Source organism: Rhinolophus hipposideros (assembly GCF_964194185.1).
Source record: "Rhinolophus hipposideros genome assembly, chromosome: 14".
Lineage (NCBI taxonomy): Eukaryota > Metazoa > Chordata > Mammalia > Chiroptera > Rhinolophidae > Rhinolophus > Rhinolophus hipposideros.
Genome location: NC_138060.1, coordinates 58,988,622 through 59,012,508, shown reverse-complemented (window position 1 = coordinate 59,012,508; position 23,887 = coordinate 58,988,622). Strand labels below are relative to the sequence as shown.

The following is a 23,887-nucleotide window of genomic DNA, read 5'->3' as shown; positions in this document are numbered from 1 at the left end:
GCCCACGAGAGAGCCCTTGAATGAGGTGGGCAGACAGCCCAGGAGGAGCTGCCATAGACTGTGGGCTGAGAGGCGCTGGTTTCCTACCCCCAGAGCAGCGGGAAAGGGAGAAGCCACACCCCTGTGGAACCAAGACCACATTGCTTCTCTTTTCCAGTCCTCAGTTTGCTGGTCTGTAAAAGAGAAACAGCTGCCCACGATTGAGCTGTGCTCCGTGCCCTAGCTAACAACCATTCTGGGAACTGCCCCTCTGCTAACTACTCATACTGACGTCTCCTTCTTTCGATAAGCACCTACTATGTGCCAGGCGCTGGCCTCTACAGTATATGTGCATGAGCTCATTTAATCTTCTTTACAGCCCTGAGAGGTTGCAGGGGTGTCATTAGTATGTCCAGTGTAGGAAGGTGGGCATGCGTGGATAGCAGGAGAGGCGCTGCCTTACATCCTGCCTGTCCTGAGTTACCTCCAGCCGGTGTCTTGGCACCTCCAGAGTTGGTTAACCTGCCTTCACAATCCTCACGCTCCTGGAGCTTCCTCTGGCAGCAGGAGGAACTTTGACCAGCGTTGGCCACGCTCTGTTCTGCTCACGCCTCCCGCCCCCCCCAGACAGGAGGGCAGGCAGGAAGGCAGAGTGATGTTTCAGGAGCATGGAGGGCGTAAACTACGACAGGACTTAGTCACAGATGCAAAAGAAATGTGCCCGGTGGCCTCACAAATCATCTTCAAACCCAAGCTGCCTCCTCGTTTTGAATGGCTGTTAATTTTTAACACAGAGGTGTGTGGATTTACAATTTGCCCGAGTAAGCAGTCACAGAGGGCTTTTCCGAGGCACCAAGAGGAAAGATACTAGATGTTTGTGCCAATGATGGGGGCAGCGGGGTGCCAGCGAATGTTTAACAATCAGCCTTTAATGAGGGGTGGGGGTAGGGGAAGGACTGGTTTGTAGCATGTGCTGTTACCGTGGTGTAAATACTCCCATTCCGACTAACGAGTTGTCTCAGAGTGTGGGGTTGGGCAGAAATGCACACCGGCTGGGGCCGCGTGGCCAACTCCAGAGCACCACTGTTGGCCAGTCCTGCTCCGGGCCCACCCTGGGTTCCGTGCAGGCCTGACCTGGTGGGGCACAGCCTCCCTCCTGTCCCCTGCAGTCCTGACACACCTCCTCACACCTCTGCTCCCTGCCGCCCTAGGGCAAGGATTGGCCCACGTAACCTAACTTCAGATGAGCCAAGGAGGGAGCAACCGTAATGTCTGGCATCAGGGTCCCGCCTGCCACCACTCTCATCAGGTTCTCTGAATTAGGTTCTCCTATTAGGTTTCAATCCTAGTTCTGCCACTTCCTACCTGGGGGTCTTGGGCAAGCTCTGTGCCTCAGCTCTCGCCTCTGTGCAGGGGGCATAATGACACCCACTTTATAACATTGTTGTAAAGGCACATAAAGTACTTAGCACACAGCAGCTGGCACTTAGATCTCAAAAAAATGTCATCAGCTTCCAGTCCCAGAAAATGGGGAGAGGGGAGAGGGAAGAGACTAACCCTTAGAAAGTTCTGGCGGGGGCCTGGTCATGCTTAACCCTCTCACAAACCTGCTGATGGAGGATTTGCCGGCCCAGGGCGGTCACTGCAGGGGTGTCCTGGGGCACACCGGGTAGGGCCACCGCTGCCTCGTCCGGGCGGGTGGGGCGGGGCATCCTCAGCGCCTTTGGCCTCTGCACAGGTGTCGCCAGCGTGGTGGTCTCCTTCTTCCTGTCCATGTACTACAACGTCATCAACGCCTGGGCCTTCTGGTACCTCTTCCACTCCTTCCAGGTGAGCTGGCTGCCAGAGCAGGGTGGCAGCAAGAAAGGGAGAAGAGAGCAGGGCCCCCACCTGGGACAGGCGGGAGGTTGGGGGGGAGGCCGCCTCAGGGGGAGCCAGGAAATAATGCAAAGGGCTGGGGGAGACCAAGCACCCCAAACCAAGCAGAGGGCTTCTGAACCTGGGCTCCATGGACCCTGCAATTGTAAGCCAGATTGTGCATGTGTGTGTATGCGTGCCTGTACGCACATTTCTGGGGAGCAGGGACACCGCTCTCATCAGGTTCTCTGAAGGATGTGACCTCAAAAATAGTAAGAACCGCTGCTAGTGGGCCCCGGGGGAAATCTGTGGAGAGAGCCCATGGGGAGGGATTCCACCAACCCAGCAAGACAGTAACCCTTCCTCCTCCTCCTGTCGGTCCCCTCGTCCCCCTCTCCCCCTTCCTGTCTCCCATCACTTGTCCTTCCAGGTTTCTGACTCCAGGCTGAGCCCCTCCTTTTCCCTTCGGACCAAAAGTTCTTCTAGAAAAATGTTGTCACGCCTGTAACACAATAAGGGCTATTCCCAAAGATAAACATTTTACACATGCATTTCTGATTATAACCATAGCTGAGGCTCACTGTAGAAAATGTGGAAGGGGCTGAAAATTGTAGAGAAGAGAGAACCCTAATTCCTCACTGAGAGGTGGTCTTTGTTTCCAAGCCAAGAAGAGTTTCCCCCTCCACTTCCCACATTCATTTCTTTACTTGCAGGGACCCCACTCCCCACTCTCCCCGCTTGCTTCCAGCGGCCTTCTCCATCTCAGCCTCTTCCCACATGGGAAGGGAAGGGAGGAGACAGGAGCAAACTGAACAGATGCCTCACGCTTGGCCACGGAGCCAGGCCTTCACGGGACAGACCTTGTCCCCAAGTTCCTGGGGCTGGCCATGGACTGTGGACTCACCCCAGTTTGTGGGGCCCCAAGGAATGCTTGGGTGAATGACCTCAATAATCAGGACTTGGCATCGACACTCACTCTAGCCACCCAATGAGCCCTACTCAGGTTGCCCCATTGGAAAATACCCTGTGTACATCCCTGACAGGAAGGGTTCTGCCCCGAGCTTAGCTGCAGCCCCTCGTCCTCTTACTGACTCAGCCTGGAGTTCGTGAAGACTGGCCACACCCTGCCTCTCCCCACCTTCTGGGTAGAAACAGGGCAGCTCCTCTTACATTCCAGCCTGGTGACCAGTTCTCCTCCTCTGTGCAGGACTGTCAGGTATATAGTTGGGCAGGTTGTGCACTGCACAATATCACCCCAACTACGTGGTTGCCATACATATTTTGGGCTTTATAGGTCTGTATACTTATTTAGACAATTTTCCAAAGGTGGAAAAAACGTGTCCTGTTCTAACAAAATCAGAATAATTTGACCATCTTCCAAAGGTAAAAATAAAGTGTCTCAAGAAAGGAGTCACCTTTTTCTAACCCTCAGAAGTGTGAGGACCAGCAATTCCTGAAAAATCACTTGACTATTCATTGATTCCGTCCTCCCCAGGTCCGTGGCCGTCCCCCTCAGTCCCTCTGCTTTGGAGCCCTCCTCCATGGTCACATAATAACGGCAGTAACACAGACATTCACTTAACACATGTCCTGGGCCAGGCATAGTGTTAAGCACGTTAGAATTCCCTGATGTAATCGTCACCACAACTCTGACAGTGAGAGCACTGGGTCCTCGAGGCAGAGGGGAGCTGAGTAGCTGTGAGATTGGGTGCAGGCATCCTGGCTGAGGGTCTGCGCTCTCATCCATCCACTGCTGGGCTGGGCTTTCCACCCTCATGTCCAGCTTTTCCCAGCAGGAGCCTGGGAAGGGAGAAGGGGGCGGGAGAGGCGGGTGCGGTTACACCTGCATATGCAGGGGTTCCAGCCAGACCCACTGATGGAGAGAGAGAAAGGTAGGGGCTGGGAACTGGTCCATTTAACCCCTTCTTATGTACCTTAAGGCTCTTCACCCTGTGCATGCTGGAATCACCTGAGCTTTCAAACCTCTGATGCCCAGTCCTGTCCCCAGACCAGAGAAACCCAACAGAGGTGCAGCCTGGGCATAGGAGTTTTTGTTGTTTATTTTTAAATATGTAGTTTTTGTTTGTTTGTTTGTTTGTCTGTGTGTGTGTGTGTGTGTGTGTGTGTGTGGTTTTTTTTGCATCGTAGTTTTTAAAGCCGCTCGACCCCACTTCCCAGAGGTGGTGCAGTCATGCCAAGCTTAGGAAGCAGGCCGGGCTGAGCTGGCCTTAGCCACAGTCCTGGGAACGAACCAGTCAGCCCCATGCAGCCTGGTAGCTCCACTGGGCATCAGGTCCACCAGGCACCCTCCCACCTGATGGGCCAGGCACCTCGGTTCCCTCCACATGTCTTCTGGCTCAGCAGTCACCCAAGTGTGTCGACATGAGAGCTGGTTTCCTAGAGGTGAAAAGAGCAGCTGTGAAGCCTCAGAAGGCCTAAGCTGGGAAGTCGCACTGCATCATTTCATGCATTCTGTTGGTCGCAGAAAGGCACAAGCCAGCCCAGATTCACGGGTCAGGAAAATAGATGCCATCTCTCCAGGGGAGGAATTGTTGGTGGCCATCTTTGGATACATTCTGAGTCAAAGCTAGAAACCAGTTGTCACATTCCTATGGGGGAGGGACCCCCGGTTCTTGCCAGGGGTCCTACCGACACAGGTCTTGAGCTCTTTCCACGTGCATACCCCCAGGTGTCAGCTTCTCGCTGGGAGAGTGGCCACAGCCCATCAGGTAATATTGTTGGGCCTTAGTTCTCTTTCCTGTGAAATATAGGGATTGAACCCAAAGGGGTCAGACTTCTTCTGTTAGTGGAGAGATTTTGTCACATGAAATCTGAGTTGATAGAACCAAAATACACACAAAAATGATGGACGTGGGGCTGGTCTTGGCAGAGCAGAAGTGGGACCCCTAACGGCCCTCCTCAAGCCAGAATTAAATCCACCACCATCCCCCTCAGCTCAATACCTCCCCCTCAGCTCCACTCGAGTCTGGGCCACGTTTATTGTACCAGCACTTCTGTTCCTAAGTGACAGAGAACCCAGTTCAAACCAGCTGAAGCAGAAGAGGCTCTTCCTGACTCTGTCTACACAGTGCAGGAGTAGAACTGCGTCAGGCTCTAAGAAGTCACCAGCCCCAGGTCTTAGATGTACGAGCTGGCTACAGGGAAGCTGAACCTCATGCCTCTCTAACTTCCGAAACCCAGTCTCCATCGTAGGAAGCGCCTGTCTCCATCACCAGTTCGTGAGGGCAGGACCCGAGTCTCTCTCATGCCAGGGCTTGCTAGGGACTTGTGGAAATAAGGGAAGACCACTCACGTGAGAAAGGCAGAGGCTGTGCTCCACAGCTTGTGATCATTTGCACTGGTCGAGACGGCGAGCCGGGCAGAGGTGTGAGAACGCATGTGCGTGAAGAGAAGGAAGGGCTTCCGGAGTGCCCTGATAGGAGGCAGTGGGAGCTGGAGGCGGGCTCTCTGTGTGTTTGGTTGGGGGAGTGTATGTGGCCTTCTGCAGTTTGTCCTGAGCTGGAGGAAACACAAGTTAGAGAAGCTGGCAGTCAGGGGCCAAGTCCTGACGGTTGTGGGCCGATTGCTGCAGACGTGTGGTTTGAATTTCTGGGCGGGTTACTGCAGAGGTTTGGGTCTGAGTTCTGTTGCAATAGGTGGTCTGGACGTTGTCCGTTTGTGTATTGAGTCTCTCAGACCTACAGTCGAATTTGGTGGTCCTCGACCAGTGCCAGTAGGATTGCAAGGTGTGTGGAGCCCCCTCGCCCACTCCTAAGCCCCACCTGTGCCCCTGACAAACCCTCTGATCCATTGTCTGCCTTCAGAAGCTCCAACTGCCTGCCTTTTGGGGACCAGCGCCCTTCTGTCCAAGAGCCCCGTATCAGGGCCACCTCCCATCCTCCCCACCCTGACCTTTGGCCTCAGCCCTCAGCTCTCTGTGTAATGATTGTGTTGATCCCAAAGGACCCCCTGCCGTGGTCTGTCTGTCCACTGAACAGCAACCGCACGGGCTATGATGAGGAGTGTGAGAAGGCTTCGACAACACAGTACTTCTGGTACAGGAAAACCCTCAACATCTCGCCATCCATCCAGGACAGCGGGGGCGTGCAATGGGAGCCCGCGCTCTGCCTCCTCCTGGCCTGGCTTGTGGTGTTCCTGTGTATACTACGGGGCACCGCGTCAACCGGCAAGGTAGGACGGCAACGCGTGAGCGGCCGGCGCTAGGGGCAGGCGGGCAGGTGGGCTGGCGGACAGGGGGGTGGGCGGGCAGCAGCCTCCCGCCCTGAGCCGTGCCCAGAGGCTGCCTTCTGCAGTCGAGGGGCAGAAGCTGTGCTAGACGGTGTGCTGGTACAAATCACCTACCAGATGACTATAAAGATGGCCAGAGGGTCTTGACGTTGCAGCCCTAAATCTGGAAACAAGGACTTCTCCACTACCTTAAAAAGACAAGCATCTCTGTCCCCACCACCCCCAAATCCAAACTGCCCATATGGTACCAAGCAACTAGACAGTGGGTTTCCCCTCCTTTAAAAACCTTAAATAACTGGAGATGTCCCCGAGACACCCTAGCCACCTGCTGTCAAACTTACCTGCACATTGGTCTCACCTGGAGAGCTTTTGCAACTCTACCACCTCAGTCCTACACCCAAAGGTTCTGGAGAAATGAGTGTGAGCTGCAACCTGAGCGTTGGGAATTGAAAAGCTGCCCAGGTGCTTCTAACGTTCAGCCCAGTCTGAGAACCTTTGCTCTCAGCTGCTTTCAAGGAGCCAACAGAGCTGTCAGGCCTGATTTATAAACCTTTTCTCCGTCGTGCAGCCCCAGATTTGCACGCCTGCTGGGGCTGAGGTGTTCCTCTGTGGAAGGTTTTCCTTTGAGTGTTTCCTTCACTCGCCGTCTTTCTCAAGTTTCAGCAGGCACCTCATGCGCAGTCACTGCTCACAGCAGACCCACCACAGGTTGGGAGTGCCCAGTGTTTCAATCTTGCAACAGCCCTTCGTGGTACATTTCATATCCTACTCACCTGAGGCTTAGAGAGGTACAGTGACCTGCCCAAGGGCACCACCTCGTGAGACAGACCCAGCTTTACCCCCAAAGCCTCCCCATCATCTTGGTTTGGTGAGCCCCTCCTATGTGCTCTCTCCATGTCTTTTGTGACTTAATTCCAGCTCTTTCCTTCTGAAGGTCCTAAGAGTCCACCCATCTGCCCCCTCTTGACCACCTGAGTTGCCTCCATCAACCCATGTCTTTCCTGAGGCATCAAGACCAGAACTCCCCACAGTATTTTAGGTACCCTGTGACGACCCCAGTACCGTGCTTGGTAGGACATTTTCTTTTGGTTTCCAAGACCTTGTGATAGCCAGTATCTTAGACCCAACAGCACTCCATCCCATGACCGAGCTAAGGGACCAGTGAATGTTCTCTGGATGAGCTTAGAGCCTACAGAATCTCACTCTGTCCCATCTTGAAGCTTGGCTGATATTTACACTCATAAAAAGTGTTTTTGCAGTTTGTCTTTGCCAAATTTTTATGAATGTGATCCAAAAGATCTGAGGGCAACATCTGTAAACTCAGAGATGTAATGAGGACATCTCTTTTCCAGATCATTTCCAAATGTGTTAAATGAGGTCATGTCATGCCATGAGAACTTATTCTAAGTGTCTATTGCCTCTGCTTAAGCCACACCCTCTCCATGACCGAAGGACCCCATGGCGCTATTTATGGGGATTAATTTTGTTGATGGTGGTGTGCCATTTCCAGGCCTCCTCTCTGGAATCACCTTTTTTCCTCCAAGTCTTTGCAGATTGGTCAGAAATAGTTTCTCCCAATAGTTTAGGCTATATCGTTTGTACAGCAATCCTGCCAGCTTTCCCGAGCGAGTAAAAGTTAGCCACCCTTGCCAAGACTCCAAAGAGCCTTCTGGGAAGTGTATTCACCTGAAGGGAATGAGAGAAATTCTAAGGGCTTGCCCTAAGTGTCCTCTAAGTGTTTGCTGGTTAAGGACATTGGTCACCCTTCCCCTGTTGCCCCTTGATTTCCTTCAGTTCACTGGCCAGATGCCTTGTCTTTCCACTTAATTCATCTCCATCTCGCACCTGATTTATTTTCCTATAATCTCAGGTGGATTTATTACTCCTCTTGAGTTACAATGAACTCAGTTAAGAACCAATGATATATGTTTATTGCAGCATTGTTTAAAATGGCCCGGAAATGGAGGCAGCCTGGTGTCTATCGATGGATGAAGAGTAGGTGGTACATACATATATACAATAGGATATTGCTTGGCCAAGGAAAGGAATGGGTTCTTGCCATCTGCGGTGTCATGGCTGGACCTGGGGGGTACTGTGCTGAGTGGAGTATGCCAGACAGAGAAAGATAGGTGCACTGTCAGTTAACTTATATGTAGACTCGAAAGAATAAAATAAACAAACAAAAGAGAAACAAAAACAAATAAAAAAAACAAAAGAATCAATGATAAAAGACACACCCCACTTCTGCCAGCTGACCCCAGGGTGAGGGGGCACAGAGCGCCACTCAGGAGGCCTTGGAGACTTATGGGAAGATGGCGCCATGCCTCATTAAGAATGTGTGCAGTTCAAGCCCATCAAACATGGGTCACCAGCTATATTTCTCACAGGAGGACCCAAACTTCAAGGAAATTGCTTTCACAAAAGGAAAAAAAAAGCCACCTGCAAAATATTTCTTTGCTTTATATAAATAGCTCTGGTGCACATACGAGTTGGTATACAGAAGAAATTCCAGTCCTGGATGGGTATACTGCACTCCAAGGTCTCCCTGTTCAGGCTTTGTAAAAGTTAGAATTACCCAGAATATGAGAGGCAATGATGCCAAAGCCACCATGAAAACCAAAGGTAAACTGTCGTTGAACTTGTGATGCGTGTCCGCAGGAAAAGATTTGGTTGACAAAAAAATTCCATGTATGTGCAATTTTAAAGCCCATGGAAGTGAGACCTTCCATAAAAATCAGATCACTGCATTTCTATTTTATTTATTATGGGGACATTGTCCCTGCAGCAAACATCACAGCTTTTCCTTCATGAGCACTCATAGCCAAACTTCTCTCAGGCCCCAGTTCTGGAAACTCTGTCCTTCCTCGAAGCCCCGGACTCTTTCCTTTTTTCTTTTTAGAGACAATGTAAACCTTGTAAGCGATTGTGCTTCCTGCTTTGCTTAGGCCACTAGGAAACTCAGAAATGAATTGGGCTCGGAGACGGGGCTGAGCCTATCACACACATACTCTGTGGGCTGCCTCTTCCTCTGGGCTCATCTCACTGGATTGCCCACATTTTCTTTTTAACTGATTTCTTTTCTAGCGATTTAAACACGTTCATGTGATAGATATATGTCTGTGGGCTGCCCCAAATCTTTTTTGGAATAAGGTCAGGTTGAAAGGAGGATGGAGGGCAGTGGCCTCTGTACCTGCTTTCCTCTTTACTGAACCAGAGATTTCCTGGTGGTTACAGACATGGGCACCTGCCTCCCACCACCCCATTTCTCAGCCCAAACTCAGAACCTCACCTGAACAAGAATCTCGATGCCTTTCCAGCTATCAGTCGCCTGAATTCCCGGGACAGTATGGTGTTTCATGAGGATGGTGGGTCCGTCCTGAGCAAAAGCGGTCCTCTGGTCACCACATTTCCAGCAGGCTAACTCTGCCCTCTGGTGCCCACAGGTGGTATATTTCACTGCGTCGCTGCCCTACTGTGTGCTCATCATTTACCTGGTCAGGGGCCTCACGCTCCACGGAGCCACCAATGGCCTGGTGTACATGTTCACTCCTAAGGTACGGGCTCGAGGGAAGGAAGACCTGAGGGCACCCCCATTCATCCTGCCATCTTCCAGGATGGATGGAGAGAGGGGAAGATGGAAAGTGGGTGAAAGCTATCATGTACCCATGGGGCCGGTATGAGCCCTCCAGGCTGTGGGAGGGGTATGGATTACCTATGGGCGCTGGGTCAACTCCTCAGCCAGGCAGTCCCCAAGCCCTGTGAATTCTGGGCGTTACATCTTTTGTACACTCCTCCTCATCGTCCTCACTGCCCCTTAATCCCCCAGTCTAACCCCAACCCCTCATTCCAGCCTGTGAACTACATTATCTACCATGAGATCATTCCGACCATCTCACACTCCTGCTCACCACTTCCATGCACCCCCTTTTCTACAGGGGCAAAGCCACCCTCTGCAGGGTTTTCCTTGCTCCCTCTCCACCGCACCCACTGCCGAGGCTCTCCACAGCCAGTACTCACCAATGTGTGTGTTTGGGGGGGCACTCTTGCCTTGGGGGCAGGACAAGTTCTTCATTTAGCAAATCTGGCTCTGGAAACAAAATAACTGTGGCAGCACGCCCCGCCCCCCAGAAAGTGCCCCCCACCACATTCTAAAAGGCCCCTAATGTCGGTGCTGGGATTCACCCCAAACCTAGACCTCCACCACCAGGCTATACCACCTCCATCTCTGAGGCCCAGACCATACAGTGCCTGGAGCATGCGTCAGGGGCTCGATTCAGTGTTAAATGATTGTACCCCACACTTTTCCATTGCACACCTCCTATGGGTAAGGAGCTATGGGGGATATGACAGGAGGAATGTCTTCCATCTGCTGAGGAATGGACAGGATACCAGAGGGGTCTGGAGAGCTGGGCTCCAGCCCCAGGCCTGCCCCTGGCTGTCCCTGTGCCAGAGGCGAGTTCCTCCCGCTCCCTGCGCCTCCCTCCCTCCCTCTGCTGGTCTGAGAGTTTGGGGTCCCCCCGGGGTTCATCAGCCCTGTCCCTGCTGGCTCTCCAGCTGGAGCAGCTGGCCAACCCCAAGGCCTGGATCAACGCAGCCACCCAGATCTTCTTCTCGCTCGGCCTGGGCTTCGGCAGCCTCATCGCCTTCGCCAGCTACAACGAGCCCTCCAGCAACTGCCAGAAGCACGCCATCATCGTGTCCCTCATCAACAGCTCCACCTCCATATTCGCCAGCATCGTGACCTTCTCCATCTACGGCTTCAAGGCCACCCTCAACTACGAAAGCTGCTTGAACAAGTAAGCCTGGGCTTCCCAGTGAGCCCCAGACCTGGCAGGGAGAGGGAGGTGAGCCTCCAAAGCTCTGAGCTGAAGGGGCTCCTGAGCAGAGGTGGACCCCAAGAAGTCCAGGGCCCTAGGGCACAGGGCACTGGCTTTGCAGGCCTCAGTGCAGGGTTCAAATCCGGGCTCCCCTTCACCACCACCAGTAGTTGGCGGGCCTGTGGCAAGTCAGTGTTTGATGGAAGAGATGAGGGCAGTTTTGTGTATCTAAAGCACTTACCACAACAGGACACTCAACAAACAAACCTTAGTTTCTTCTGCCCCATCACCCCGCCTCAAACGCGACCAAGAACTCGCTCACTGAGCCATGGAGATTACAGAATCTACTTTCTGTTGTCCCTCTACCCAAAATAAAAGAAACAGTATCCAGAAGGTATGCTGTCCAGTACAGTAGTCACTGGAGCCACAAGGGGTTGTTTACAAATTTAAATGACAGTTTATTTAAATTGATCTACATTTTATTTAAATTGATTTACATTATATTTAAATTAATTTAGATTTGGGGTTGAATTTATTTTATTTTCATGTGAGTTAATTTAACTTGGTTCCTTAGCTGCCACATGTGACTTGTGGATACCATGTTGGATAGCAGATTTGGGATGTTTCCATCACACGAATTTTATCGGACAACCCTGGTCCCGACGTTAAAATAGCCTAGGTGGGGGTTGGGGGTAGGTGGGGGTGGGGTCCCTCTTGTTATCTCTGTTCCTATTGGAGGCTTCTTCAAAGCCTCAAAATACCCTGCCTTATCAAAGGTCACCAGTCAACAGATTCCCTTTGTTGAGGATCTCACCTAATCAGAAAAGAAGAGGCGGGCAGGACAGCCTGACCCCAATCTTCCAGGAGGGGTTAGCAACTGTGGCCTTTCTGATCAGTGAAGGTCCATCTGGTGCTCTCCTCTGCAGGGTGATTCTGCTGCTGACCAATTCTTTTGACCTTGAGGATGGCTTTTTGACAGCCAGCAACCTGGAGCAGGTGAAGGGCTACCTAGCATCTGCCTACCCCAGCCGATACAGCGAGGTGCTCCCGCAGATTAAAAACTGCAGCTTGGAGTCTGAGCTGGACACGGTAAGGTGCTGGCAAGCTCCCGGAAGACGGAGTTCTCTTCTCCACTCCTCTTAGAGGAAAGGGGAGCCTTCCCCACCATTGTCCTGGGTGCAGTGATTATAATCCTAGTTATTAGCAAGTTCCTTTAGGTTCTCCGTGTCCTTTCTTCCTTTTCCTTTTCTCTTTTGAAATTTTAAAAAGACAGGAAAGTACAAAGAATAATATAAAACAAGCACCCATCTATCTACCATCCTGAATGTCAACATTTGTCATTTGCAAACATTTGTAAACAATTATAAACATTTTGTCATTTGGGGCTCGGGTTTTTTTTATGTGAAAGAAAAGAACATTTCAGGGACAAAGTTAAAATCCCCTTTTTTACTGCCCCCAAACTTTCCTTGCTCACCAGAGGCAAGAACCTTCATTTTGACATATTTATTACCCATATAGATTCTTAAATAATATTTTGTTTAAGAATAAATTTAAAAAATAACCACCACTGTTTTGCTGGTGGTTTTTATATGAAAATAAGTGGTCCTGGGAGATAGGTTTCTCCTCAATATTTTTTTTTTTTTGAGATCTGTCCATAATGCTACATGTGGAATCCTGCTCATTTCTTTTAAGTACTGAATTTTTTTCCACAATTTACTACAATTTATTTATCCATTCCTTCACTAATAGACATTTGGCTTTAAAAAATTTTTTTGCTACTAAATCACCCTTGTTTATATTTTACTGAATTATCTTTACTATGCAAGGATCTTTATTTTTTCACATTAATTTTAGGGTGACTGACAAGTTCCACTGAGGGAAAATATCCCTTTAGGAATTTTTATTAGAATTGCATTGATTTTTATAATGTAGATCGAGGAGAATTAATATTTTTTGATTTAGGACTTTTTGTGACTTTTGATTCAGGAATGTGCTTTAATTTCATCATTCATTCAGGTCTTCTTTTATATTCTTCAACTAATTTTCCCTATGAAAATCTTGGTACATTTTCATTAGCTTTTCATCTAGGTACCTTACTGTTTTGTTGCTATTGTGAATTGTCTTTATTTCCTAGTTCTATTATTATTATTATTATTATTTTTGCAAAAGAACTAAAGGTTTTTGTATGTTGATCTTGGCAAGCTTGATGAATTATCTTATTCTCATAGTCTATATATTTGCTTCAGTTTTCTATGTAAATTCTTATATCACCTGCAGGTATAATTTTGCATTTTTCTTCTCAATCCTTATATCTCATTCCCCTTTTCCTCTTATTGCATTTGCTAGGGCTTCCAGTGCATTAGAAGTAGCAATGAGAGAGAGTGGGCATATTTGTCTAATTCTTATATTTAATACGTCTAGAGACAACTTCTAGAGAGTGTCTCTAGAGAATGTTTTACAAGAATAGGGAGTAATGAAGGCTCATAATTCTGGTTACGAGCAAGCTACCTTGGAGTTTTGAGGCACATTGTTTCATGGATGGAGTCATTCAAGATCATTTCGAGGATGAGGCCACACTTTGTTCCTCCTGGCTCCCTGCTTCCACCCTCTTGTGCATGACTCTCCCTCCCTGGGGCAGACATCAGGGCCCCCATCCCCAACCCCAGCCTTTAGGGCTTAGATCCCATTCAGATGACCCATGAGGCTGTTGGGCTTCAGCTCCTGTTCACTTGTCTCATTACAAATTTCCTCTGTTGGCACTTGGGAGTCTTGCTTGCTTTTTTGAGCTTGGCTCAGTGTCCAAGAATTATGTGGTTATTTATTTATTTAGACTGTTTTTTTTCCTATTGTGTTTTTCCCCCCCTCATTACATGCTGTTCTCTACGGTTTGGAATTTGTATACTCTATTTCTCTTCTTGAGATTTCCTATGTATATTTAACTTAACAAAATATAAAGTTAAACAGTATCTTGATTTCCTTCCCAACCTGTACGAGGACTTCAGAACAATTTCAACTCATCGCTCCTGTTCTAAATACCATTTTGTCCAGTTCTATCTTTTTTAAACCCATAAGTTGCATGCTATTGTTATTTTATACATAGTGTGTTTACCTTCACATTTGCCGTTTTATTTATTCACCATTCTTTCTTGCATCCCAGCTGTCTTGCATTTTTTGTTTTTGTTTTCTTCTCCCTTAAAATGCATTCCTTTACAGCAGGTTTCTTGATGATAAATGTTCTCAGGTTTTATTTGTATGTAAATGTCTATGTTTGGCCCTAATTTTTAAAGACTATTTTCCCCTAAGTAGAAAATTTCAAATTACCAGTTATTTTCTCCCAACATTTTGAAGATATTTGCCTTGTGATTCTGGCTTCCATTCTTGATGTTGAATTATTCTTTTATCCTTTGTAAACACCCAGTTCCCCAGTTTTTTCTATCTAATTTCTTTCACCATCTTCCCTTTGTCTCGGCCTCTGCAATCTAAGCATGGACATGGTGTTTGATTTTATTTATTTATTTGTTTATTTATTTGTTTGTTTATTTATTTATTTATTTATGCTTTCCTTCATCTTTGGATGTATTTTTATTTACCCCATCTAGGCTTGAGTGAGGTTGGGCTTCCTGGATCTGTGGATTCATGTATTTTATCAGTTTTGGAAGAGTCATTTGTATTACCTCTTAATTGTTGCCTCTCCTCTCTTTTCTTGGTTTAGAATTTCATTTAGACCTATCAGAGACCTTCTCATCAACCCTACATGTCTATTAATTTTTCTTTTATTTTTCCTCACCTTCTTCTTCTTCGTTTTTGCTTCATTATGGATTTAGCCCTGGGATATATCTTCCAGTTCACTAATTCTCTCTTCAGTTACAAGTGGTATTTAAGTCAATTGAGCCTTTTAATTCAATATCTGTTTAGACACTGTTTTTTTTCAGATGTGCTTTTTCACTCTAATAGTTTCTTGTTATATGTTTATTCCTGTAATTTTATCTCGTTTCTTTGAATACATCCTAAGTAGCTCTTCCGGTGGTGTCCATGGGCAAGAGAGAGAGCAGTCTGTCCTCGAGGAGTGTTTTATTTCTGCCACTGTTGAGAATTGTTGGCTCATGATAATAATAAAAAGCAGATTTACTTCAGTAGGTTTTGCTATTGTTTTCCAATTCTCTGCATGCAGTTGCCCCCTTATCATCTGCACCCTGGGCTAACAACCCCACTGTGCCACCCGAGTGCCACTGAGCCTATTTATAGTCTTAATCTGAGAGTCCAATGTCAGCCACTCTTGGGCAAGGGTTTTCTAAATCTCATTTCTTATTTCTGCCGACTCTTCTCTCACCGTGGCTTGTCTTTTTGCAGGTTTATAAATTTGTTTGTAAGTTCACTGCCCAATCACCTCTGGGTGGTCCTGTGGGTCCTAATTGGGCGAGCCTTCCCCCAGAGAGGGCATGTTTCTGATCTGCTGCTGGGAGCCAGGGGACACCCCAACCAGGACCCCTTTCAACCCCCTCAGGGGGTTTATCTTGAAGCAGGAGTTCCAGGCTCAGTTTCCACCACCGCAGGGACCTGGCCACTGGGTACTCTGCCCCTGCTGGCTGCCTGCTGGCCAGGCCAGCCCCCCACCATTCTGCTCCTGCGGCTCTAGCCCCGCCATCCCACCTCAGCTCCCAGCCACTGAGGCCACAGACACCTAGTCAGTCATGATATTAGAAGCAGACATTATCCAAACCTCGTCTCACTATATTTTATCCACAATTTATGTGAGTTGGAGCAGCAGAGGGGAACTCAGTTTCCAAGTTGACTGCAATGTCTCCTCACACTTTGCAAACATGGCCTCCTGACAGCTCACACTTCTGTCCAGCCCAGTGGAGCCTGAGGGGCTGGTTTGCAGCAGGGAGAGCCAACCTCAGAATGTGGCTTCTCGCGGCCACTTCTGAGGTCCCCCATGTTGCGTAGTGGGTGTGTTTAAGGAGTCTTAAGTGTTTGGGGTGTGTGACTGGCGTCCTCTCGCCGTGGGCAGGCTGTCCAGGGCACTGGCCTGGCTTTCATCGTCTACACCGAGGCCATTAAGAACATGGAAGTGTCCCAGCTGTGGTCAGTGCTATACTTCTTCATGCTCCTGATGCTGGGCATAGGGAGCATGCTGGGCAACACGGCCGCCATCCTCACCCCTCTGACCGACAGCAAACTCATTTCCAGCCACCTGCCCAAGGAGGCCATCTCGGGTGAGTGGGCCAGCCGAGAGGAGGTGGGGTGCGGGGAGGGCGGGCAGTTGGATGAGTTGTTTCAGGGGCCATGTGCTTGTTTAGGTGGCCATGGGGGTGCTGGCAACCTCGCAGTGGTCCTGCCCTCACTCCTTCTCGCCTTGGGCGATCGGGGCCGGGCGCATGTGATTCACCCCACACATCTGGTTCTCCACACCATGGGGAAGTGAAGGGGCCACCCCAACCTTGGGGAGAGGTCAAACTCCCAACCTGGCACCCAGAGCTCTCCAGGCTAGGAGAGAAGCTGCTTTTGTCTTTGTTTTAACTGAGGTATAACAATTATAGTGTGTACATTTCTTAAGCACAAACTCAATGATGTTACTTACATATCCATCCAAGTAAGCAGCGCTAATGTCAAGACACAGAGCATCTCCCACACCTAGAAAGCCCCTCCCAGTCAACACGCCCGCACCCCCAGAAATCACCTCTCTTCTGACTGCTATCATTATAGGTTTCTTTCCCCTGTTTTTGAAGTTCATATAAATGCAATCACACTGTATGTATGCTTGTGTCTGCTGTCTCCACTGCAACTCTCTGTCAGACCCACCCACATTGTTGCAACTAGCAATTGTCTGTTCCTTCCCTGTCCGTGTAATAATCCATTGTAAAAGCATACATCACCATTTATCTACCCACTCTGCTCTTGGGAACCATTTGGGTTGTTAGGGAAAGAACCTTCTTTTCCCATCATACCTCTCCCTGTGTCTTTCCACCACCCATCTGCTCCACTCCAGCCCTGTGGACCCCACCTCTGCCTTTGACGACCTCATCCCACCACCTCCAGGATGTCCCTCCTCCGAGCCCCAATCAAACCCAGCCCCCATCCCATCTCCTTGAAGTCCTGCCCGCACAGCGGGAGCCGCCCACCCTGTCAGAGCCCTCTAGCACTTAGCAGCCCTCCTTGCACCTGTAACCACATCATGTGTGCCTTTAACTCAGGGCCACACTACCCCATTCTCCTTGTGCGGCCCCCTCAGGGTGGGGCTGGTGGCATATGGCATGGCAGTAGAAAGGGCAGGCGGAAGCTGTAAAGTCAGATCCTCATGGGGTGCCCAAGGGAGGCAGCCAAAGGAAACGGGGATAAGAACCCGGGTTCTGGCGGCAGAAGGGCTTGTGTCTGAATGCTGACTCCATGCTGTGGGACATTGGGAAAGTGACTCAACATCTCTGAGCCTTGGCTTTCCCCTCTGTGAAAGGAGGCTCCTGGTACCTGCCTCAGAGGCTTAAGGATCCAAAGCATGACAAGTGCCTGGGGCCTGGTGGGAGCTGGGCAAACTTTCCTTTCATCTCTTCCCCACCCCATCCCCTCTGGTCAGACATGAGTCTTCTCTAGGAAGCCCTCAGAGGGGTGCTCCACGGCTCAACGTTCCTGCCCCGATTCATCTCCCATGAGCTCAGGAGCTGAGTTTTTGGGAGAAACAGCACTGGGGAGATCCTCCAGACAGCGACGCCCACAACTTTCTCCTTTCCAATGAGCTGATGCGCTCTGCAGGACAGTTCCATGAATGAACACCAGGGACTCCTACTGACACTCCTTGGGACACCTTTGCCCCCCTCCCGAACACACACACAGGTGGCATACACATTGAGAGGCCAAATCCTGACAACTCTTCCAACTCACATGGAAGAACCCATCGGCCAGAGTCCCCTTGGGGTGCTTGGCCCTGCCCCACGGAACACTGGATGACCAGGTAGGTGAGCGGGTGGCCTTGTGCTTCTAGGTCTCGTGTGCCTCGTCAACCTTGCCGTCGGCATGGTGTTCACCATGGAGGCCGGCAGCTACTGGTTCGACATATTCAACGACTACGCTGCCACACTGTCCCTGCTGCTCATCGTCCTGGTGGAGACGGTGGCCGTGTGCTATGTGTACGGGCTGAGGAGGTGAGGGGGCCCCGGCCGCCAGCTGCACGGCGGTTGGTTGGATGGGTGGGTGGGGGCGCCCACACCCACAGGAAACAACCCCTCCTCAGCGTGCATCTCGCTTTTTTCTTTAAGCTTGGCAGTGTTTTTCAGGGTTTTTAATGGGCCGCCAGATCTCACCTAATTCTCAGCCTCACTTCCTGCCTTAGTTTGCCTATTTCCTGTACTTTTGCTATTTATTAAGGGGTATTTGACCCCGTTGGACCCCAGTGGCTACTGGGGCAGGGAGTCCTGCCTCCAGGCACTAGATTCTCTGATCATCGGCCGACACCAGTATTTTCCAAGCACGCTGACCAAAGTCCAGTTGATAACTCACACCTTAGAAAAATGTGGCCAATTCAGGACGTTAGGTTCTCAGCCCTGGTGCACAGCACAGCCCTGGAGAGTTTCAATCTCCCAGGTGATGGACGCAGGGCTGAGAACTACGGGTCCACAGCAGCTTTCAGACCTGAGCGTGCAGCAGGACCCCCTGGGGGCCAGCTCACACAACCCTGGGCCTCACCCCCAGGGCGCTGATGAAGTAGGTCCAGGTGGGGCCCAAGAACTCCCCTCCAGGTGAGTCTAGAGCCCACACTCCGAGAGCTACTTCAGGTTGGTCCCAGAGCAGCAGCATGGTCCCAGGGGAGCTTGTTAGAAATGCAGGGTCTCAGGCTCCCAGGCCCCTGAATCGGATCCTGCATTTTACCATGTCCAGGGGTCCAAGGCACATTACACTTGGGAAGCACTGCTCAGATGTGAACCCCACTAGAAGGGCTGTGCCAAGTTGTCCCTTCCCATCCCCCACCCCCCACACAGTATTTTCTGATCCTCCAAACTGGTTTGGAGGCAGGTTGGGGGACCAGTTGGGACACTCTAGGAGCCAGGTCCCTTGTGCCAAGTTTCCCACAGTGTCCCTGGAAGCCATGCTAAGGGATTTCCATGACCAAATAATTTCAGGATATAAGTTAAACAAAGCCAAATCTCTCTCCTGTAAGACTTCCAAAAGCCTTGAGGACAATTGTGAGTCTCAATTGTGAGGGGTTTGTAACTTGAAGCATTTTCAAAACTTTTGTGGTCAAGAAATACCGTTTTATGCTCTCCCTCTCCTCCCCCACAGCTACTAAGAATGGGGACATTAGCATTAGTGTGACCAACTCTCCCAGTTTCCTTGGGACCTGGGAATTTCCTGGGACGTCACAGCCCCAGGTAAACTGGGACAAACTGGTCACCTAAGAGATGCCAGTCTAGAGTGAGAAAGAGATGGGTCACCTGCGAGGGTGGGTGTTTCAGGGTAAAGAAAGATAGCTGCAGAGGGGAACAGAACCTAGGGCCCATTGGAGAGGGGCACACATCCATCGAAAGGGGCTGGTCGTAAGTGGTGGTGATGGAGGGAGACACCGAAGGTGCCCTGGGGGTTTTGCAAGCAGCCAGATCTGAGAATGACCAGAAGGAAGTCTTTCTGCTTGCTCAGGGGACAGCGCCATCTGTTGGCCAACCAGGGACAATGCCATGCCACCTTTTTTCCTGCATCCAGCTCTTCCCACCTTTCTCCGTCCAGGAAAGTGGAGGGTTGGGGAGGTAAAGGGACAAGAGAATAGCACACTTTCTGCCTTGTGTTGTCTTGCAAATCCCAGGTGTTCACATTATGCACATGAGTCTTCTAGGCCTACAGCCCAGGGTCCCACTAGGTCAGCGACAGCATGGGGTCAGGTGGGAACTCAGGAGAGGCCGCAGTTCAAGAGGGGAAGGCTATGGTTGCAGCTGGTCAGTCTCACCCTCCCCACCCCCACACCTCCTCCATGGCTGCCTCTCCTGACGTTTTCAATGCCCTGGACTGGAGGCAGGGCACCAACCCAGGTCCTGGGCCTGGCTGGGCCACAATCCGGGGCCTCCAGCAAGTTACGTCTCAACCCCAGGCCTTGGCCCCTTCCTCTGTGAAAATGGGCAGATGGCTGGGTCAGCATTTCCCAAAGTGCTGAAGATACTCTCCATATTTATTTGTGTGTATATTTTAAATATATATGATTAGCCTCTGAAGCTCACGATAAAATGGACACGGCCGTGCTATTGGTATACTTAGGCCTCAGCCCTTCTCCCCTCCCCACCCCAATACCCCTCTTCCCAGAAGGAATCAGAGAGGGCTCAGTGGTTGTGTTCAAACCTCAGTGGTGCCAGAACTGAGTCCTCCTAAGCAAACAGGGATGTGTAAGCTGGACCGCCCCCTTGCCCTGATAGCATGGATAATTCAGCCTTTCTCACCCGCTTTCCAAGCAGATTTGAAAGTGACCTTCAGGCCATGACTGGCCGCTCGCTGAACTGGTACTGGAAGGCCATGTGGGCCGGCGTGAGCCCCCTGCTCATCATCAGCCTCTTGATCTTCTATCTGAGTGACTACATCCTCACGGGGACCCTGCAGTACCAAGCCTGGGATGCCTCCCAGGTACCTGCCGTCTCGGGACCCCCAAGCTCACTCGGGAGCACAGCCCTTTCGTTTTCTGAAACTAAGGAACTATTTACATGGCACGGGCAGTTATTTGTCACAACATGGAAACATGACCCGGTATTTAAAAACCCTCAGCCCAAGAGCTGGGCTTTGAGCTTTTCAGCATGTGCTGCAGTAAATAGAAAGTAAGATTCCCCCCAGAACTTCCCTGCAGATCTTCTCCTGGGAGCCACCTCCCAAAGGCACTGGTTCCTGCCCCCCAGCCCACACATCTCCTCAGCCAGCAGGCCCCCTGACCTCCGTGCACTTAGGCCTCCTTAGAAAAGGCTGAGGAAACCTGGAGGGCATGGCCCCTGCCCCTGACCCCTGACCCCAGGTGGAGAAGGCTCCTATGGGGACCTATGGGCGTGCCTGAGACAGAATGGGCTCACTTGGGGCACCGGCAGCAGCTGTCCACCAACCAGAAGAGTAGTGTGTCAGTACTTTAACAGCCAGGACAGCTGCGTCAGTGCACTTGGCCCGAGGGTCAGCTCTGGCTGTCCTCACAGACACACTGGCACAGGAAACACTTGGCCAATTTGGATTTCTTTTCCTGTGGGTAGAAGGCACTGTCCTTTAGCATACATGTGTGGTGTGTGCAGAGGGTGCACGAAGGGCCCAGCAAGCCAGCTTACCCCACTTCACGCAAGCACATGACTGGTAGAGGCTGGAAGGTACTCTCTCCATCTGGTTCACCAGTGGTGCCCAGAGAGCTTCTCCAACTGTGGTGGAGGATGAGGGTGCCTTCTCCATCCCTAGCAGACTGAGTCTTTTGCACAATGCAATAACAATAAATTACTTAAAAAATGAAACGTGAAAAAGATATATGAAATACAAGTGCCAACTATTAGATTCAACAGCCCCAAGAGTACGCTGTCAAATTGCTAAAACAGTTTCCACATGTTTCCTCCCAATTTCTGTACTTGTCAGTGCAAAACAAAAAGACTAGCGGACGAGTAACCAAAAGTCCGTGGTCTGGCCCCCGCATGCTTTGAGCTGCTCTTTGGTTTATAAGCCAGACTCAGTTGACAGAACACCTGCTCCCTGGACTGAGCTGTCCCATAGTTCCCAAGTGGAAAGATGGCATTTATTGACTTTTTGGCCTCATTTCTCATCAGTGTTAATGCATTTGCACTTAAGGAAACACCCATCATCCCGCCAACCAAATCCAGAGGCCCCTCAAGACTTCTCTAGAGACTACAGCTGGCTGTTAATATAGTAGCTAACAGCCACACGCAGCTATTGAGATTCATTAAGATGAAATACAATTTTAAATTCAGTTCTCAGTCTCACTGGCCACATTTCAAGTGCTCAATAGCAACCTGTGTCTGTCTGGTGGCTGCCATATTGGACAACACTGATAGGGAACATTTCTATCATTGCAGAAAGTTCTACTGGACGAGGCTAGGCTAAGGGCAGCTACATTTAGGGCCCTACATGGTGCCTCAAATGTGAGGTACCTGGTTATCCTCCTGATTCCTCTTTGCAGGGAGCTCCAAACAATGGCTCTGCCCACACGGGTGGGAGTTTATGGAGGAGAAAGGAGGCCAGGGGTTAGTCTGCCCAGCATACTTGCTAGTGAGCCACAGAGCCAAGCTGGAGGGCCTGGGGCCTGGAGAGCCGGTGCTCTCGGAAGGTTCCACCTGGGGACATTCTTCCTGCTGACGTTCAGCTTCTCCTTTCAGGGCAAGCTTGTGACCAAGGATTACCCCCCACACGCACTGGCCGTCATTGGGCTGCTCGTGGCTGCCTCCACCATGTGCATTCCCCTGGTGGCCCTGGGGACCTTCGTCATGAGCCGCCTCAAGAAGGGAGACACAGCCCCCGTGGCCTGAGAACTGGGCTTCCCCGAGGCCACCGTCAGCTGCTCACTGCTTCCCAGCTACCACTTCCAGGTGGGATCTCCTCAGCTGCTTTTGAAAGCATTTACTCCAGAAGTACTCAGACCATCCTCTTCGTGAGTCTATAAAGAATTAGGAAGGTGTGGAGAAAGAAGAGCCCCCTCAGGAGAACCCACACCCCTCTCATGAAGCGGCCCATTACCCCTCTCATGAAGCGGCCCATTTCCCCTCCCCAGCCCCAAGGTCACATGGGCTCATGTACCGGCTCCTTGTCACCAAAGAAGCAGGTTTTTCATGACCAGTCTTGAAGATAATTGCTTTCTTGATTCTAGGAAAGTCCTAGACTTAGGGCACACCGTGAGCAGAAATTTCACTATCATTTATATTGGAAAAAAATGTAAGCATTTTTTTCTAAAGAGATTTCAAAATATTAGAGGGCAATCATTTTTAAATCAGTTTGAAAAGGACTTTTTTAAGTGCCTGAGCTGATAAATCTGAATGTCACTGGTGCGGAATTAGTTCTCTTTTCTCCGTCCTAGTGAATATTCAATTGCTGTGTTGTCCTCTTCTAACAGGATTGACTGGCCCTAGAGAAAGAAGGCCTTTGTTTGGGACCCACACAGAGACTCACACTTTTCTCTAATCTGAGTCACTCACAGCAGATCCAAAGCCAGTCTTCTCTATAAAAAGGGCGCCAACTACAGTTTGCAACCCTTCAAAGCACCTTTGGCGTGGTTCCGTGAGGAGTCAGTGCAGACAATCCCCTGCCCCTCGTATCTTAATGTATTGGAAATGGTGAGGATGAAAGTGTATCCAAGTTTCCCACAGACTTCATGTTATATTTGGGCATGACGGCCAACTCTTTATAGGAAGGACTAAGAACACTACTTACAATCAATTTTAAATTATTTATCTGTACATAAGTTTTCTAAAATGTATATAACTCAAATAGAGCATCTTGTAACAGAAGACACACCGTATTTATGATACAGCTTTCGTCCACCATGTGAATGTCTCCTGTCTTTTTTTTTCCACTGCAGTAAGTAGGTCAAGGGTATCCCTGAAGTGTCCCTTCTCTAACATCCTGTGCTTCAGAGACCGTGGAATTCAGGAATGTTCCTTTGGGTAGATTTGTACAGACATCTTTGAACACACTTAAAACACTCAGCTGGAGATATCTTTTTATTTTAACTTCTTTTCATGCCACCAACTTTCCTATAGCATCAGGAAGGCCTGCTATCTTGAACTGCTATCTTATCAAATACTTGCACTTCACCTATGGCCAGTTGTAAAAAGGTCATCTGCCTTTAAAATGGATGAACCAGCATTTATTTACCCCAAATAGTCCTCTGATTTCTCATCACAGGTTTCTTTAGGGGGGCGAAAAGCCTCAGATATCAAGGCTTGAAGAGTAGGCCCACTCAGTGGCAAGTGCATGGTAGAGTCTGTTCCTGAATCCTTAGAGATCAGCACCGCCGACCCCCAGGCCCCCAGTCATGCTCGCTGTCT

The 23,887-nt window shown here is 50.0% G+C and overlaps 1 protein-coding gene across 5 annotated transcripts in view; it reads left to right on the top strand.

Moving 5' to 3' along the window:
- The window catches only part of SLC6A20 (solute carrier family 6 member 20), a 46,231-nt gene that overhangs the window by 11,941 nt on the left and 10,403 nt on the right, over positions 1 to 23,887 (top strand). For 3 of the 5 annotated variants that reach the window (XM_081073117.1, XM_081073120.1, XM_081073121.1), the window contains exons 3-11: positions 1,718 to 1,809; positions 5,800 to 6,027; positions 9,528 to 9,638; positions 10,639 to 10,880; positions 11,828 to 11,990; positions 15,913 to 16,117; positions 17,878 to 18,037; positions 20,330 to 20,495; positions 22,223 to 23,385. In XM_081073117.1, coding sequence (XP_080929243.1) covers positions 1,718 to 1,809; positions 5,800 to 6,027; positions 9,528 to 9,638; positions 10,639 to 10,880; positions 11,828 to 11,990; positions 15,913 to 16,117; positions 17,878 to 18,037; positions 20,330 to 20,495; positions 22,223 to 22,372 — 1,517 coding nt within the window. In that variant the 3' untranslated portion in view covers positions 22,373 to 23,385. Of the gene's footprint in view, positions 1 to 1,717; positions 1,810 to 5,799; positions 6,028 to 9,527; positions 9,639 to 10,638; positions 10,881 to 11,827; positions 11,991 to 15,912; positions 16,118 to 17,877; positions 18,038 to 20,329; positions 20,496 to 22,222; positions 23,386 to 23,887 lie in introns of those variants that run through there. The other 2 variants (XM_081073118.1, XM_081073119.1) reach the window with 1 other exon arrangement.